The sequence below is a fragment of the Lutjanus erythropterus genome, chromosome 19 (assembly GCF_056507025.1).
Source record: "Lutjanus erythropterus isolate fLutEry1 chromosome 19, fLutEry1.hap2, whole genome shotgun sequence".
Taxonomy (NCBI): domain Eukaryota; kingdom Metazoa; phylum Chordata; class Actinopteri; order Lutjaniformes; family Lutjanidae; genus Lutjanus; species Lutjanus erythropterus.
Genome location: NC_139335.1, coordinates 315001 through 330000, shown reverse-complemented (window position 1 = coordinate 330000; position 15000 = coordinate 315001). Strand labels below are relative to the sequence as shown.

Sequence of the window (15000 nt, the reverse complement as noted above, 5' to 3'; positions counted from 1 at the left end):
CAGTCTTCAGTTATTCCTTCCTGTAGTTTTTCACCACTTATCTCTCATGTACAAATTTGAAGTGTTTCTATTTGCTGCCAGCCGTTTGTTATAACTCAGATATTATTCTTCCAGTTTTGTTCTTGTAGACGTTACACAGAGAGGCTTTGATTCACCCGGGAGGTCTGACTTTTCTTCTTTGTTAGTGTCCGACTTGTAAATACATGTAAAAATCACATTCTCTCTTTAATTTAGGAAAGCTTTGGATTTCAGGGTCCCTGGCTTGAAATTAATGTCATAAACCCTCCAATTCAAAACCTTTATCTGATTTTCCCGTCTATACTTCCTCACTACATGAACCAGATCTCCAAGGTGAGTTTGGTGATTGAATCCAGCTTTCCTTCTTTTTCTCTGAACATATTTCTATAGTAATCGTACTCTGTACATGTCAGTTGTCTATATTTAATCTGTCACTGTCCAGAGCTGTGCAGAGTAATAATATTCTTTAAGGTCTGGCAGTGCAGAGCCTCACCCTCTGTGTTTGAATTCTTCTTTGCATCCCTTCCAAATAAATCTTGATTTTCTTGTCCCACTCTTTAAACTGTGAAGGAGGAATCGGTGCTGGCAAAGACTGAAATAGATGCAATATTCTTGGCAACACGTGCATCTTAATATTTTCTATTCTTGAACTAAAATCTGACATCAGAACTTCCAATCTTTCCAAATCCTTAAAGATTTATTGATTGAGAGGTTTGTAATTTGTTTCATATAATTCAGGTAGGTTTTTTTGTAATTTTTATGCTAAAATTATAATAATACTGAATGTATTTTTTGTCCCACTTGAAACTATGTCTTTGTTGAATTTCTGTAGATGAGGAATAATTAATAGATAAGATCTGTGTTTTTTCTACATTTAACTCATAACCAGAGAGGTTAACCAGAGAGGTTAACCAGAGAGGTAACCAGAGAGGTTAACCAGAGAGGTAACCAGAGAGGTTAACCAGAGAGGTAACCAGAGAGGTAACCAGAGAGGTAACCAGAGAGGTTAACCAGAGAGGTAACCAGAGAGGTTAACCAGAGAGGTAACCACAGAAGGTAACCAGAGAGGTTAACCAGAGAGGTTAACCAGAGAGGTTAACCAGAGAGGTTAACCACAGAAGGTCATCAGGTTTGGCAGGTTGATGCCTGCTTGTTTTAAATATATCAAGACATTCTGTGTCTCTCATGTTTATTCACTCTGTTTCCTCATTTTGATTCACGGCTTGAGGTTCAATAAAGATTAAAGGACAGACAGCAGCTCTGTCAGTTAACTTTATAACTTCAACCACTTCAGAAGACTGACTTTTATTTTTATTCTTGCTATTGGCTCCTGATATAGTGATGTGGGGTCAGTGGTGTCACTAGTGTCACTGGTGTCAGTGGTGTCAGTGGTGTCAGTGGTGTCAGTGGTGTCACTAGTGTCACTGGTGTCAGTGGTGTCAGTGGTGTCAGTAGTAGTGTGTGTAATATGTGTAGTATCGTTACCCAGTAGGATGAGCAGTACTGTGGTAAAGGCCTGGACCAGAGCTTTCTCTTTCACCAACTTCTGTAGTTTCAAACGTTTCTGTAGCAGAACATCTGGACCTACACACACACACACACACACACACACACACACACACACAGACACACACAGACAGACACACACAGACACACACACACAGACACACACACAGACACACACAGACACACACACACACACACACACACACACACACAGACAGACACACACACACACACACACAGACACACACACACAGACACACACACAGACACACACACACACACACACACACACACACACACAGACACACACAGACAGACACACACAGACACACAGACACACACAGACAGACACACACAGACACACAGACACACACACACACACACAGACACACACACACACACACACACACACACACAGACACACACAGACAGACACACACACAGACACACACACAGACACACACAGACACACACACACACACACACACACACACACACACAGACACACACACACACACACAGACACACACAGACAGACACACACAGACACACACACACACACACACACACACACACACACACACACACACACACACACAGAGAATGTATTATTTCTAATTTCTATTAAGGATAGACAGAGCAGCAACTGTAAACTGCAGAGAGACGAGGAGCTCTTTGTCTCATCCAGCAGGAAGTTGTGCCGGTGAGTCCGTCCTCACCTGTGCAGGTGAATCTGTCCTCCACCACAGCTGCTGCTCTGGTCGTCTGTCTGTGATGAGGGAAGGAGAGCTGCAGCAGACAGCCAAACCTCAGCCTCCTCCATCTTCCTCCACCCTCTTCCTCCTCCTCCTCCTCCTCCTCTTTTTCTTCTTCGTTGGTGAGCTCCTTCAGCTGAGGAGTACAGACACAGACAGGAATTCACCTGGTGTCACACTGACTCACCTGTGTATGAAGCTGTGAACTGATGACGTGTGTGTTTCTCACTGTGATGATGTCAGAGGTCCAGCCGTTGAATCCCAGGCAATGATTGGCCAGTTCAAGGCAGCGGGCGTGGCTCAGAGGTCTGCTGCTGTCAGACAGGAAGTGAGGAGTCTGTTTGGAACTCAGCCGCACCTGGACACAGACGCAGACACACAGACACAGACGTATATTCACACACACATGCACACACAAACAAACAAACACACTTACACACACCCAAACAAACAAACACACACACTCACACACACACAAACAATCACACACAAACACACACACACAAACACACACACACACACCCAAACAAACAAACACACACACTCACACACAAACAAACAAACACACACACTCACACACAAACAAACAAACACACTCACACACAACCAAACAAACAAACACACACACTCACACACACACAAACAAACAAACACACTCACACACACCCAAACAAACACACACACACACACACACACACAAACAAACAAACACACTCACACACACACACACACACAAACAAACACACACAAACACACACACACACACCCAAACAAACAAACACACACACTCACACACACACACACACACACACACACCCAAACAAACAAACGCACACACTCACACACACACAAACAAACACACACACACACACACACACACACACACACACACACACACACACACACACACACACACACAAACAAACACACACACACACCCAAACAAACAAACACACACACTCACACACACACACACACACACACAAACAAACACACACACACCCAAACACACACACACACACACACACACACACACACACACACACACACACAGACACACACACACACACACACACACAGGTAAATCGATAACAAATCAAACATTTGTTTGAGTAAAACACGTCCAATACAGCTGCACTGATTAATCAATTAATCAGTTGTTCGGTTGATCAATAGAAATCAAAACGAAACTAATTGATTCATTATTTAAAGTTCCCATAACAGTAAACAGATTGAATCAGTAGAAGAAGAAGAAGATCAAGATTCAAAGAGAAATGATATTAATTACAGTACGATGCAGTAAATGAAACTTTGTCTTTAATATAAAATAAAGTACAGAATTAATTGAGAGATGAGGTCAATAAATATGAAGGGAATAAATCAGAGAACTATTTTAAATGTGGAATTATTGATTATTAGAGAAACTGGGTGTAAAATTTTATTTTTATTATTTTTATTTTTGTGTGTCAGTGTGAGTCTTTTGTCCTCTGTTTTGTTTTTGACTTTTGATTTGTTTGTTTTTTTAACATTCTGTTTTGTTTTGTTATTGTGTAAACTGTTTATTGTGTATAATGAGAAATTAAAACAATCATATATATATAAAAAAGCAGAAGAAGAATAGAAGAAGACGGCGACTGCTCTGTGATCACAGTGTGTAATAAACTACAGAAGAAGAAGAGGAGCAGCGTGTCAGGTGACGACCTTGAGTGGAGAGTCGTGGAACAGCGAGCGTCCGTCAGTCTGACGTTGAGCCTTCGAGGCCTGAGCAGCTGAGTAGAACTTGATGAGAGCGTAGAACCCAGGAGGGTTGAGTGGAGCGTTAGGACACACCTTCAGCAGGTAGAGAGGACCGAAGGACGAGAACACGCAGAACAACCTGTTCTGAAGGAGAACACACAAACACACACCAACACATTAGTTACTGTCTGACAGAAAGAGCCTCTTAAAAATACTCTTTGGCAAATCATATTGATGAAATACAGATTTCTGAACTGAAAAACTTCAACTAAAACACACTGAGGTGTTTTAAATAATATTTTCCATGAGGTTTGTAGATGTACATGAACAAATAAACTCTTTCTATCACATATTATTCAGTACAACAAGAGAGGAACGATACACTGAAAAAATATGAAACAAATTAATACACAATAATACACAAAAGTACTTTTTCCTCTTCTCTTAATAAATTCATCAAGTTACAGTTAATCACATTATAATCCTGCAACACAGAGTTTCAGCTCCAGTGATCACACGTTCTCCACACAGAACTCACACGTTCTATTAAACATTCACATGATTTCATCTCCATGCGTGTTACCGTCTGTTACAGAGTGATGATGAACAGACTGTTACCGTCTGTTACAGAGTGATGATGAACAGACTGTTACCGTCTGTTACAGAGTGATGATGAACAGACTGTTACCGTCTGTTACACAGTGATGATGAACAGACTGTTACCGTCTGTTACACAGTGATGATGAACAGACTGTTACCGTCTGTTACACAGTGATGATGAACAGAGTGTTACTGTCTGTTACAGAGTGATGATGAACAGAGTGTTACCGTCTGTTACACAGTGATGATGAACAGAGTGTTACCGTCTGTTACAGAGTGATGATGAGCAGACTGTTACCGTCTGTTACACAGTGATGATGAACAGACAGAGTTACCGTCTGTTACACAGTGATGATGAGCAGACTGTTACCGTCTGTTACACAGTGATGATGAACAGACAGAGTTACCGTCTGTTACACAGTGATGATGAGCAGACAGGGTTACTTTTAGCTTTTAACTGGTGGACAGTCCCACATAATATGTAAAAATGTCCCTGTTTGATTTAAATCACGAGGTGCCATTTGAAGAAGTGGTTTTATTCACGCAGAAAATAGGGCTGGGCATTATACCGGTTCGTTCCGAATACTGGTCTTTATTTTCGTTATGATATGAATTTTTCATATACCGCCATACCGGTGAATAGCCCAAACAACGTCCGGAACGTGCGCGGCGGGAAAGTGTTTCAGTGGGGACCCATTTCACTGCTGCACACCAACACCACAGGCGTGCTGGCTTGAGCGTGTGCTCTAGGGATGTTCCTGGCGACTAATTTCTCTGTTGATTGGACGCAAAATTTAGAATAGTCACTAAGAAAACACAAGGCAGAATTTATTAATTTATAATGTTAAACACTGTCCGAAAAAAATACTGTGTGTATTAAGAGCCATTTGAAGATGTTAATCAGTCTACAATCAACAAATCGTACTTGAAATGCCGCTGAAATGTGCGCTACTGTGCAACACAAACCTTACACACTTAAGCTTCACCTTTTCAGACTGAAGAGGGTCACAGTGTCTGCAGGTAAAGGACCCAGAGCTAACGTTAGCAGCTAGCCTGACACACAGTGTGGCTAACGTTAGCAGCTAGCCTGACACACAGTGTGGCTAACGTTAGCAGCTAGCCTGACACACAGTGTGGCTAACGTTAGCAGCTAGTAGTAGCAGCATCTCCGCCTGCAGGTTTATGTCTGTGTCTGTGCTTAATGTGGTCATGTTTCTCCAGTCGAGTGAATATATATCAACTTATTCTGTCACAGTCTACATTCATCTGTCTGACTTCGCTGATGTAAACATCCGGTGTTGCCATGGTGATCGGTTCATACGCGCTGGGTGAGAGGAGCTGCTGTCTGACAGAGACGCAGCCCTGACCAGTGCCGTGCGGCAACAGATACCTGGCATCATGCATGAATGAAATATTGACACATATTTCATTTTTAAATATTTTAAACGACTAGTATTTCTGGTGCCGACTAGTGTGGGCGGGGACATTTAATCGTATAGTCGTCCATGTGATGGTAACCATACTTTGAAGGGGTCATGCTTTCACCTGTCTGGACATGAAAAACACCTGATCCAGTCCTTCTGACAGTAAAATGGTCTGTTCAAAGACGATCAACTGCAGTAATTCTGTTCTCAGTAGAAGAAAATGTGGGTAAGAGAACTGCTGCATGAAAAAAAAAATACCGTCAAATACCGTGAAACCGATATGATTTTAAAAAAAAAACGTGATATGAAAATGTTGTCATAGCGCCCAGCCCTAGCAGAAAACTACTGATTTTTGAATAAGGTTTGGTGATGTTGACTGAATTATCTTACTACATTATGTAAGCGACTATAAACAGGTATAATGGTGCAGATTAATCTTCTTATTTATTTAAAGCACAACACAATCAACAAGAAAAAATCTCAATTCATTAAAAAATAAAGTTAAAAAGTTCTGTTTAAGGTGCCTGACCATCTGAAATAACTTAGTGGGGTGTCATCAAAAAAATCTACAAAAACAAATAAACAAAAAACATGAACCAATAAAGAAAGTTTAAACTTGATGTTAAAACCACAGTACAACATTTCCTTCTTTCTTACTGAGACACTGGATATATGTTTGATACATGTTTGTGGATATTCTCTGATTTCAGCTTCTTAAATGTGAATATTTTCTGGTTTCTTCACTCCTCTCTGACAGTAAACTGATGATCTGTGAGTCTTTGATTCACCCTCTGAACTGAACAGTGTCAGAAGATGATCATGGATGTTAGATTGTAGTGTGTGTGGAATAATGGGTCATACATGACTTTACTTTGTTCTTTCAACAACAGCCAATGAAAAACAGGTACGGTTCGACCACCACACCTGACCCCAGGTGGACTCACATAGATCTGAGCCTCAGTGTGAGACGGTTGGATGTTCCACACAAACACAGTCTTATTGTTCTCCACAGGAACCTGGAACTCCAGAATGTCCACCTCCATCACACCTGCACAACAGACAGAACACCGTTAATCATAAAAGAACAATATCTTTGTTTCAATGACACTCATCAAAACAAAATTACAAAGTGCTTCACATTAAACACAAAACATAACAGAAAGGAATGAAAGAACAAAAGTACGACATAAAAACAAATTTACAAAGCTGCTACGCTCATTAACAAAAGAAAAGTAGAAGCAGATTACACGTTTAAGAAATGTTATATTTACAATATTTTCACCTCTTTATCTTTCTGTCAGACAGACTTTTCTGACAGGAAACCACCGTTACAAAAGACAAATATCACTCTCTACAAACCAACCAAACTCCACTGATCATTTTAGCTCAGAGAACACAGGAGTCGTTGTTCTGCTGCTTCATCTGTCAGTGTGTTTGTGTTGTTGTGTGACCTCATTAGTTCAGATTCACTGACATCACTGTAACCAACAGTAAGGAAGAAAAGTAGCAATGAAAAAAATATATATATATATTTTATATGCTGCTTCCAGCTGCATTGAACGCCTCTCCTGCTCCGGTCGTCCAACTCCACACATAAAACCTCCATTAAAGAGTCAAAGTACATCATTTACTTTATTTATCTTCATTTTAATACTACTTTGTACTTTTACACTTTCCACAACAGGTCACTTTTTACTTCATCACATTTATCTGATACAGTTACTTTGAAGATTCAGATTACTAATAAAAGATAGACTCAACAAATCAATTATGGTGTATTATTATGGATAAATAAAAAAATATTGATCCCTTAGTAACACTAAAATAAATAATAATGCATTATAATTATATATTTTTCTGAAATGGTCCATTCTGCATTACTCTTGGTACTTCAAGTATATTTTTATACTAATACTTTTGTATCTTTCCCTGAGTACTTTAATCTGTAACAGAGTATTTTCAGACTGCAATATTACTACTTTGATTTCAGTTAAAAATCTGAGTAGTTCAGATCCTGCCTGAAAAATCTCTTAATTTAAGCGTTTTCCCTGCTCAGCTGAGATACACTGATTACAGAACATCATGTGGAACATTCTGCTGCTTTAAGAGGAACCACAGAATGTTTCGGCATAGAAGTGACCTAAAGTCAGAAAGCCGTTACCACAGTAACGTCTGTCAGAAAGCTGAGCAGTCCCTCAGCTACAGTTGGATTTTGTCCTAAAAAGATTCAGACGAACAAAACTAAAAATGTCTTTTAATCGTATGGAGTTTGGTTTGTATTTGTAAGGAGAGGTGGACCTGACATTACACATATCATGTTAAACTACTGTAGAAAGTATCGGCGAAGCAGCTTTAAAATGGCAGATTTTTGAATGGAGTTTGGCAGGGAGATCTCTCCACACTTCAGACGTTTGATGTTGTAATCGGTTTAAACCAAAGATACAGATGAATCCCGCTTCTCTGGCCGTTAACTGACCGTTAACTGACTGTTACCTGACTGTTAACTGACTGTTAACTGACAGATGTTTATATGAAAAACTCGGTAAAGTTGAGTTTTACTCACCGACACTTTCTTGCTCCAGAGTTTTTACCGCGCTTCCGCGGAGAGGCGGGCCCAACTATGGTGACCAATGAGGATGGAGATCAGAGTGACGACATGTCCCTTAGGCCAATCACGGTGTCCTCACAGAAACTCATTCATTGTGTTTGTTCTGGGTCAGTTTATGAATTTAATAAAGTACTTAATACAGTTTTTATGTATTTTAAAAGAGTTTTATTTGCTTTTCATTGTTTGGTTTGTCTTTAAAATTATACATTATTTTAACCACATTTAATTTTAACAAGCTATTTATAGAACTCTTCACATGTTCTAACATGGAAATGATGTAAAATACTAACAAAAATATAAAAATATAATATAATGACTGAATAAATGAGGGGAAAGATGTGGAATAAAAAGGAAGTACAGAGTTATAGCAGATATATTTACATTGAATTCCTCTTTTTTGATATCAATCAAAAGTATTGGTAATAATCATTGATATTATTTTTACCTCGTCAATGACATCAGTCGGCGTGACATCACAGTGTGGCATCATCACTGGCCGTTTCCTTGACGACCAGAAAGAGAAAACGAGGCAACAGAAAGAGAAAACGAGGCCAGCGCCAGCTGTCATAGAGACAGGAAACTGATGAAAGGCTGCCTTCAAAATAAAAGCACAGTAATCATAAAACGATAGAGTTTAGTTTTTTACTGTGGAAGTTAACTTTAATTCTGTTGCACCAAACATTGAATCTGTGACGTCTGTGAAGATTCTCGGTCATCCAGGTCAATGTATTCATAGATGATGTCCAGAGAAAACACACATTCATTTTCTATTGATTTATTAATGTGTTTATTTACTCTAATTCAACTGAACAAACGTGCGTGGTGATTAAATTCTGTTTAATATCAGTAAAAATCACTTTGACAATTTTAGTACTTTATATTTCATATTTCTTCATTATTTTAGAAATTCTATTTTTTTTTTCTATTTTATCTTTACTTTAAAAGTATTCTATTGTCACTCACCCCTTTTTCTGACTGTACTTTTCGAACTGTGAATTTCCTCGGAGTGGCATCAATAAAGTTTATTTATTAATTTAATGTGCAACTGAGCTCTGCTTAACTTTAAATCTGGATTTACTTATTTTAAACCTGCTAAACTCTGAGCAGAACTGATCTCAGATTAAATTAATCTTTGCTGGTGCGACACAGACTCAGTTTTATCTCTGTTCAGTAAAACTTCTGATCTCTGCTATTTAAGTGAAGCTTTTCTTTTATTTTGTAGGGGAGTGTGTGTGACTTCCTGTGCTGTGTTTCATCAGAGGCAGCTGGTTCGGAAAATGAAAGTGAAGGGACTTCACCACACACAATAAACTTCCCACAATGGACACACACACAAAAACTTTATTTATAACACAAATAATATAATATAATATAATATAATATAATATAATATAATATAATATAATATAATATAATGTCAAATTATTGATGAACTTATGAAACATTTATTGATTTATGTCAATAATTCCTCTTTAAATAATGATTTTATGGTTTATTTTATAAATAATGATTTCAGACAGTGAACTTCATGTTAAAGGTTTATTCTGCTGTTTTTATATTTATATTATTATTTTTTTTAAAAATCTAATAAAGAACAGGCTGATCAGAAAAGTATTTTTACACTGGTAACTTACTTACTAGTACAATTCTGACATACTTTTACTTTTTACCACCAAAAACTTTCAGTATACAGTCTGTGTGTGTGTGTGTGTGTGTGTGTGTGTGTGTGTGTGTGTGTGTGTGTGTGTGTGTGTGTGTGTGTGTGTTTGGAAAGGGAGACTGAAAACAGTTTGTTGTTTGGGAAATTCTGTCTTTCACTCTCACCTGGAATAAAAGATCAGCAGCATGTTGGACTCACACAGATCTCAGTCTACGGTCGTCTCCATCATTGTCTTCATCTTCATCATCATCGTCATCATGTTCAGCTGTACCAGCCTGCTCTTCGTCCTCTGCGGCGTCTTCATGACTCCTGCCCTCTGCTGTGATTGGCTAAAACACTACGGTCACCTGAGCAACGACTCTCTGACGCTCATCCGCCTCATGGTGAGTACGACAATATGACACTAGGAGCTTCCAGGGGTCCTTGAAGAGACTCCAGGAGTCCTGGAGGAGCTTCCAGGTGTCCTTGAAGAGACTCCAGAAGTTCCAGGGCTCATTTTTCCTCATCAGCTGATTCACATTCAAAAACTGTCACAGAATTAAATGGAGTTTGGTTTGTAGTTTGTAAAGAAAAAGGCAGCTGATGTCACACAGCAGGTCGACTGTATCAACGTGTTTAAATAGCAGATTCTTGAATGGAGTTTCACAGTTTCTTCCTACACTTCAGAGGGAGATTCTGGGGGCCCTTGAAGAAACTCCAGGAGTCCTTGAGAGTGCCTTGGTTGTTCTTACAAAGGGGGTTAGGGTTCTTGAAAGGGCTCCTAGAGTCCTGGAGAGGATTCCTGGGGTCTTGAAGAGGCACCAGGACTCAAGGTGGAGCACCAAGAACTCCTTGAAGAGACTCCAGGAGTCCTTGAAGAGCCTCAAGGACTCCTCATTTTAGGTGTTCTAACACAGGTTCAGGAGTTAGTGAAGAGACTCCTAAGGTCCCAGGGGAGTCTGCAGGGATCCTTGAAGGGATTCCTGCAGACTCCCTCAGACTCTGTCAGAGTCCTTGAGGGGATGAAGAGACTCAAGGAGTCCTTGAGAGGGTTTTAGGTATTCTTAAAGAGGTTCAAGTGTTCTTGAAAGGGTCCCAGGAGTCCTTGAAGAGACTTATAGAGTCCAGGAGAGGAGTCTTTGTCTTGAAGAGAATCCAGAACTCTTACAGGAGCTTCCAGGACTCCTTGAAGAGACTCTAGTTGTCCTTGAGGGTATTTTAATTTTTCTTTAAAAGGTTCAGGGGTTCTTAAAGGGGTTCCACAGGTCCTTGAATATGTGCTAAGAGTGTCTATGAGGTCTTTGAGGGTCCAAATGATTATTTGGGAGGTTACTGATGATATAAGTTGACATATATTAAAGCATAATATTTCCTCAATACAAACTAGATTACACACGTTTACGTGTTACTGTGTGTAATAAAAATATAGAATATATACAGTATATAAGATGTATGTAGAATCAAGCTCACAGGAAGAACAGAGCCAGATGAGCAGCAGGAAGAAAGTTTCAGAATAAAAGTCTGTGTGATTACAGACATCAACAAACTGTTATGGGAGAAACACTGTAAAAAAAAAAAAAAAGGTGTGAAGTATCCCTTTAAATGTTCTGTTGACTCATTAGTGACATCTGGTGGAGCTTTAAGAAACAGCATCAAACATCTGTCTCCTCTGTGACGACAAATGATCAGGAAACCAGAAGGACCAGTTCAGTTTCCAGTGTAAACCAGAGGGACCAGTTCAGTTTCCAGTGTAAACCAGAGGGACCAGTTCAGTTTCCAGTGTAAACCAGAGGGACCAGTTCAGTTTCCAGTGTAAATGAATGGGACCAGTTGAGTTCCCAGTGGTTTGTGATGTGGTGAAATAAAGTTCTGTCTGTTTTGTGTCTTGTGTTTCAGGGTGGTGAACTGACTGAGAGCTCAGTTTCCTTTCCAAACCATCTCTACAGACGCATACAAAATGATGAGGTAATCAGTCAATCAATCAATCAATCAATCAATCAATCAATCCTTGACTCATTATAATCAATCTTCAACTCTTCAGCATTTTTAATTCAGCTCTTTTAATGTGATGCTATAAAGAGCTAAAAAAGAAAATTTAAGGTACGTTGTCTGAAAGCTCGGTCAAAAGGTTTTTGTTTAAGTTACGTTGTTTGCAGCTTACTGAAAGAGTAAAAAAAACTATTGTTTGTGAGCTAAGTTTTTTTTTTTTTAAGTTATAAATGTTACGTTGTATGTGTGCACACAAATATCTGTTTGATGACATCAGCTCTGTCAGCCAATCAGAAAGCTACAACACCTGTCTCTCTCTCTCTCCCTCTCTCTCTCTCCAGGTGGAGTCCCAGTTGGTTTTCATCAGAGACAGTCTGGAACTGATTCTTGGTCTCTATCACCATGACAACTTCTCCGTACCTGTTACCTGGGACACCGACAAGACAGAACACTTCCTGATGAGCATCGACAGACAGATAGACGGTCTCAACAACACCTGTGTGAGTAGATAGACAGGTCAGACAGACAGACGAACGGACGGACAGACAGACGGACAGACAGACAGACAGACAGACAGACAGACGACAGACGGACAGACAGACAGACAGACAGACAGACAGACAGACAGGTCAGACAGACAGACAGACAGGTCAGACGGACAGACAGACAGACAGGTCAGACGGACAGACAGACAGACAGACAGACGGGTCAGACGGACAGACAGACAGACAGATCAGACAGACAGTCAGATGGACAGACAGACAGACAGTCAGAGAGACAGACAGACAAACAGACAGACAGACAGGCAGACAGACAGACAGACAGACAGAGAGACAGACAGGCAGACAGAGAGACAGACAGACGACAGACGGACAGACAGACAGACAGACAGACAGATAGACAGGTCAGACAGACAGACGAACGGACGGACAGACAGACGGACAGACAGACAGACAGACAGACAGACGACAGACGGACAGACAGACAGACAGACAGACAGACAGGTCAGACAGACAGACAGACAGGTCAGATGGACAGACAGACAGACAGACGGGTCAGACGGACAGACAGACAGACAGATCAGACAGACAGTCAGATGGACAGACAGACAGACAGTCAGAGAGACAGACAGACAAACAGACAGACAGACAGGCAGACAGACAGACAGACAGACAGAGAGACAGACAGGCAGACAGACAGGCAGACAGACAGATAGAGAGACAGACAGACAGATAGAGAGACAGACAGACAGACAGAGAGACGGGTCAGACGGACAGACAGACAGGTCAGACAGACAGTCAGATGGACAGACAGTCAGAGAGACAGACAGACAAACAGACAGGCAGACAGACAGACGGACAGAGAGACAGACAGGCAGACAGAGAGACAGACAGACAGACAGACAGACAGACAGACAGACACACAGACAGACGGGTCAGACGGACAGACAGACAGACAGGTCAGACAGACAGTCAGATGGACAGACAGTCAGAGAGACAGACAGACAAACAGACAGACAAACAGACAGGCAGACAGACAGACGGACAGAGAGACAGACAGGCAGACAGAGAGACAGACAGACAGACAGGCAGACAGACAGATAGAGAGACAGTTCACAGAGACAGACAGACATATAAGGAGACACTTCAGAGAGACAGGTAGACAGACAGACGGACAGACAGATGGACAGAGAGACAGACAGACAGATAGGGAGACAGAGAGACAGAGAGACAAACAGACAGACAGAGAGACAGACAGACAGATAGGGAGACAGACATGTCTCTGCAGTGTTCCTGTTTCTTTTCAGGTTTTTCCAACGTTCTCACAATATTGTGGGATGGTTAACAAATAGAGGCCTGTAAAGAACATTCTAATGGGAACATTCCATGTTAGCTGGGTTCACTTCAGGTTCCACTTCAGGTTCCACTTCATGTTCTTTCATATCTTAAGATCGTAACAGTTTGCCCTGTGTTTTGTCTTCAGGTGTCGAGTAACAGACCAGCAGACAGCAAGCTGAGGAATTACTACAGGAGACTGAAGAGTACTCTGGACCGCACTGTGAGTACAAGTACTGCTACCTGTAGCACTGTGTGTACTGACTGTGTGTACTGTGTGTACTGACTGTGTGTACTGTGTGTACAGGGTGGTAGCACTGCATCCTGGGAGCAGATCAGGACGGTAACTAAACTCCACCTGGATCGGTTGGACTTCCTGGTTTCCTCCATCAGAGCTCCAGTGTCGACCAGCAGGAGGCGCTCTACGCCAAGACAACGCCGACACTGACACGTCTGTCGGAAACATTTCCTCTGTCTCACTATGAGACTCTACTGTAATTCTATTTATTTATTTATTTATTGATTTATTTATTTATCATGTTTGTGTTTATGAACAAAATGTATTTTTCTGTATTTATTTATTTATTTATTGAAGTTTTGTATTTAAAGACTCTGAGTCTGATTCTACTTGAAAACATTTGTAATAACTGACAATAAAGATATTTCATGCACTTTTTCTGTACTTTGTGTTTTAGTTAAACATAAGTTGGCTGAATGTCTATGAAAGTTCAGTCTTTGTATTAAAGCACGTTTTCATTTATTTGTTTGTTGCAGATTTAAAAAAAAACAGCAGCTTCTTGCTGTTTGGCCTGAGAGATTATTACATCACGACCTTTTCTTTGTAACTCTGACATCAGCGGTGCAGATCTGCTAACTGTGCGTCTCTACA

General features: G+C 40.4%; 2 protein-coding genes across 5 annotated transcripts in view; one reads left to right on the top strand and one right to left on the bottom strand.

Annotated features, from left to right (window-relative positions):
- The window catches only part of rdm1 (RAD52 motif containing 1), an 18037-nt gene extending 9348 nt beyond the window's left edge, over positions 1–8689 (bottom strand). For 3 of the 4 annotated variants that reach the window (XR_014772454.1, XR_014772455.1, XM_084744471.1), the window contains exons 1-6: positions 8604–8689; positions 6985–7088; positions 3981–4160; positions 2509–2637; positions 2244–2415; positions 1504–1602 (exon numbers count right to left, since the gene is read on the bottom strand). Coding sequence is in view for 2 of the 4 variants with exons in the window: in XM_084744471.1 (XP_084600597.1) it covers positions 1504–1602; positions 2244–2415; positions 2509–2637; positions 3981–4160; positions 6985–7083 (679 nt within the window). In the remaining 2 variants the exon portion in view is untranslated. Of the gene's footprint in view, positions 1–1503; positions 1603–2243; positions 2416–2508; positions 2638–3980; positions 4161–6984; positions 7095–8603 lie in introns of those variants that run through there. The other variant, XM_084744472.1, reaches the window with a different exon arrangement.
- A 1587-nt stretch (positions 8690–10276) lies between these two features.
- On the top strand, positions 10277–14559 carry LOC146308910 (interferon a3-like). The gene is made up of 5 exons (XM_084744248.1): positions 10277–10691; positions 12184–12252; positions 12618–12776; positions 14260–14334; positions 14419–14559. Exons 1-5 carry the CDS (start codon positions 10494–10496, stop codon positions 14557–14559), a joined length of 642 nt encoding a protein of 213 aa, XP_084600374.1. The 5' UTR covers positions 10277–10493.
- The last annotated feature ends 441 nt before the right edge of the window (positions 14560–15000 follow it).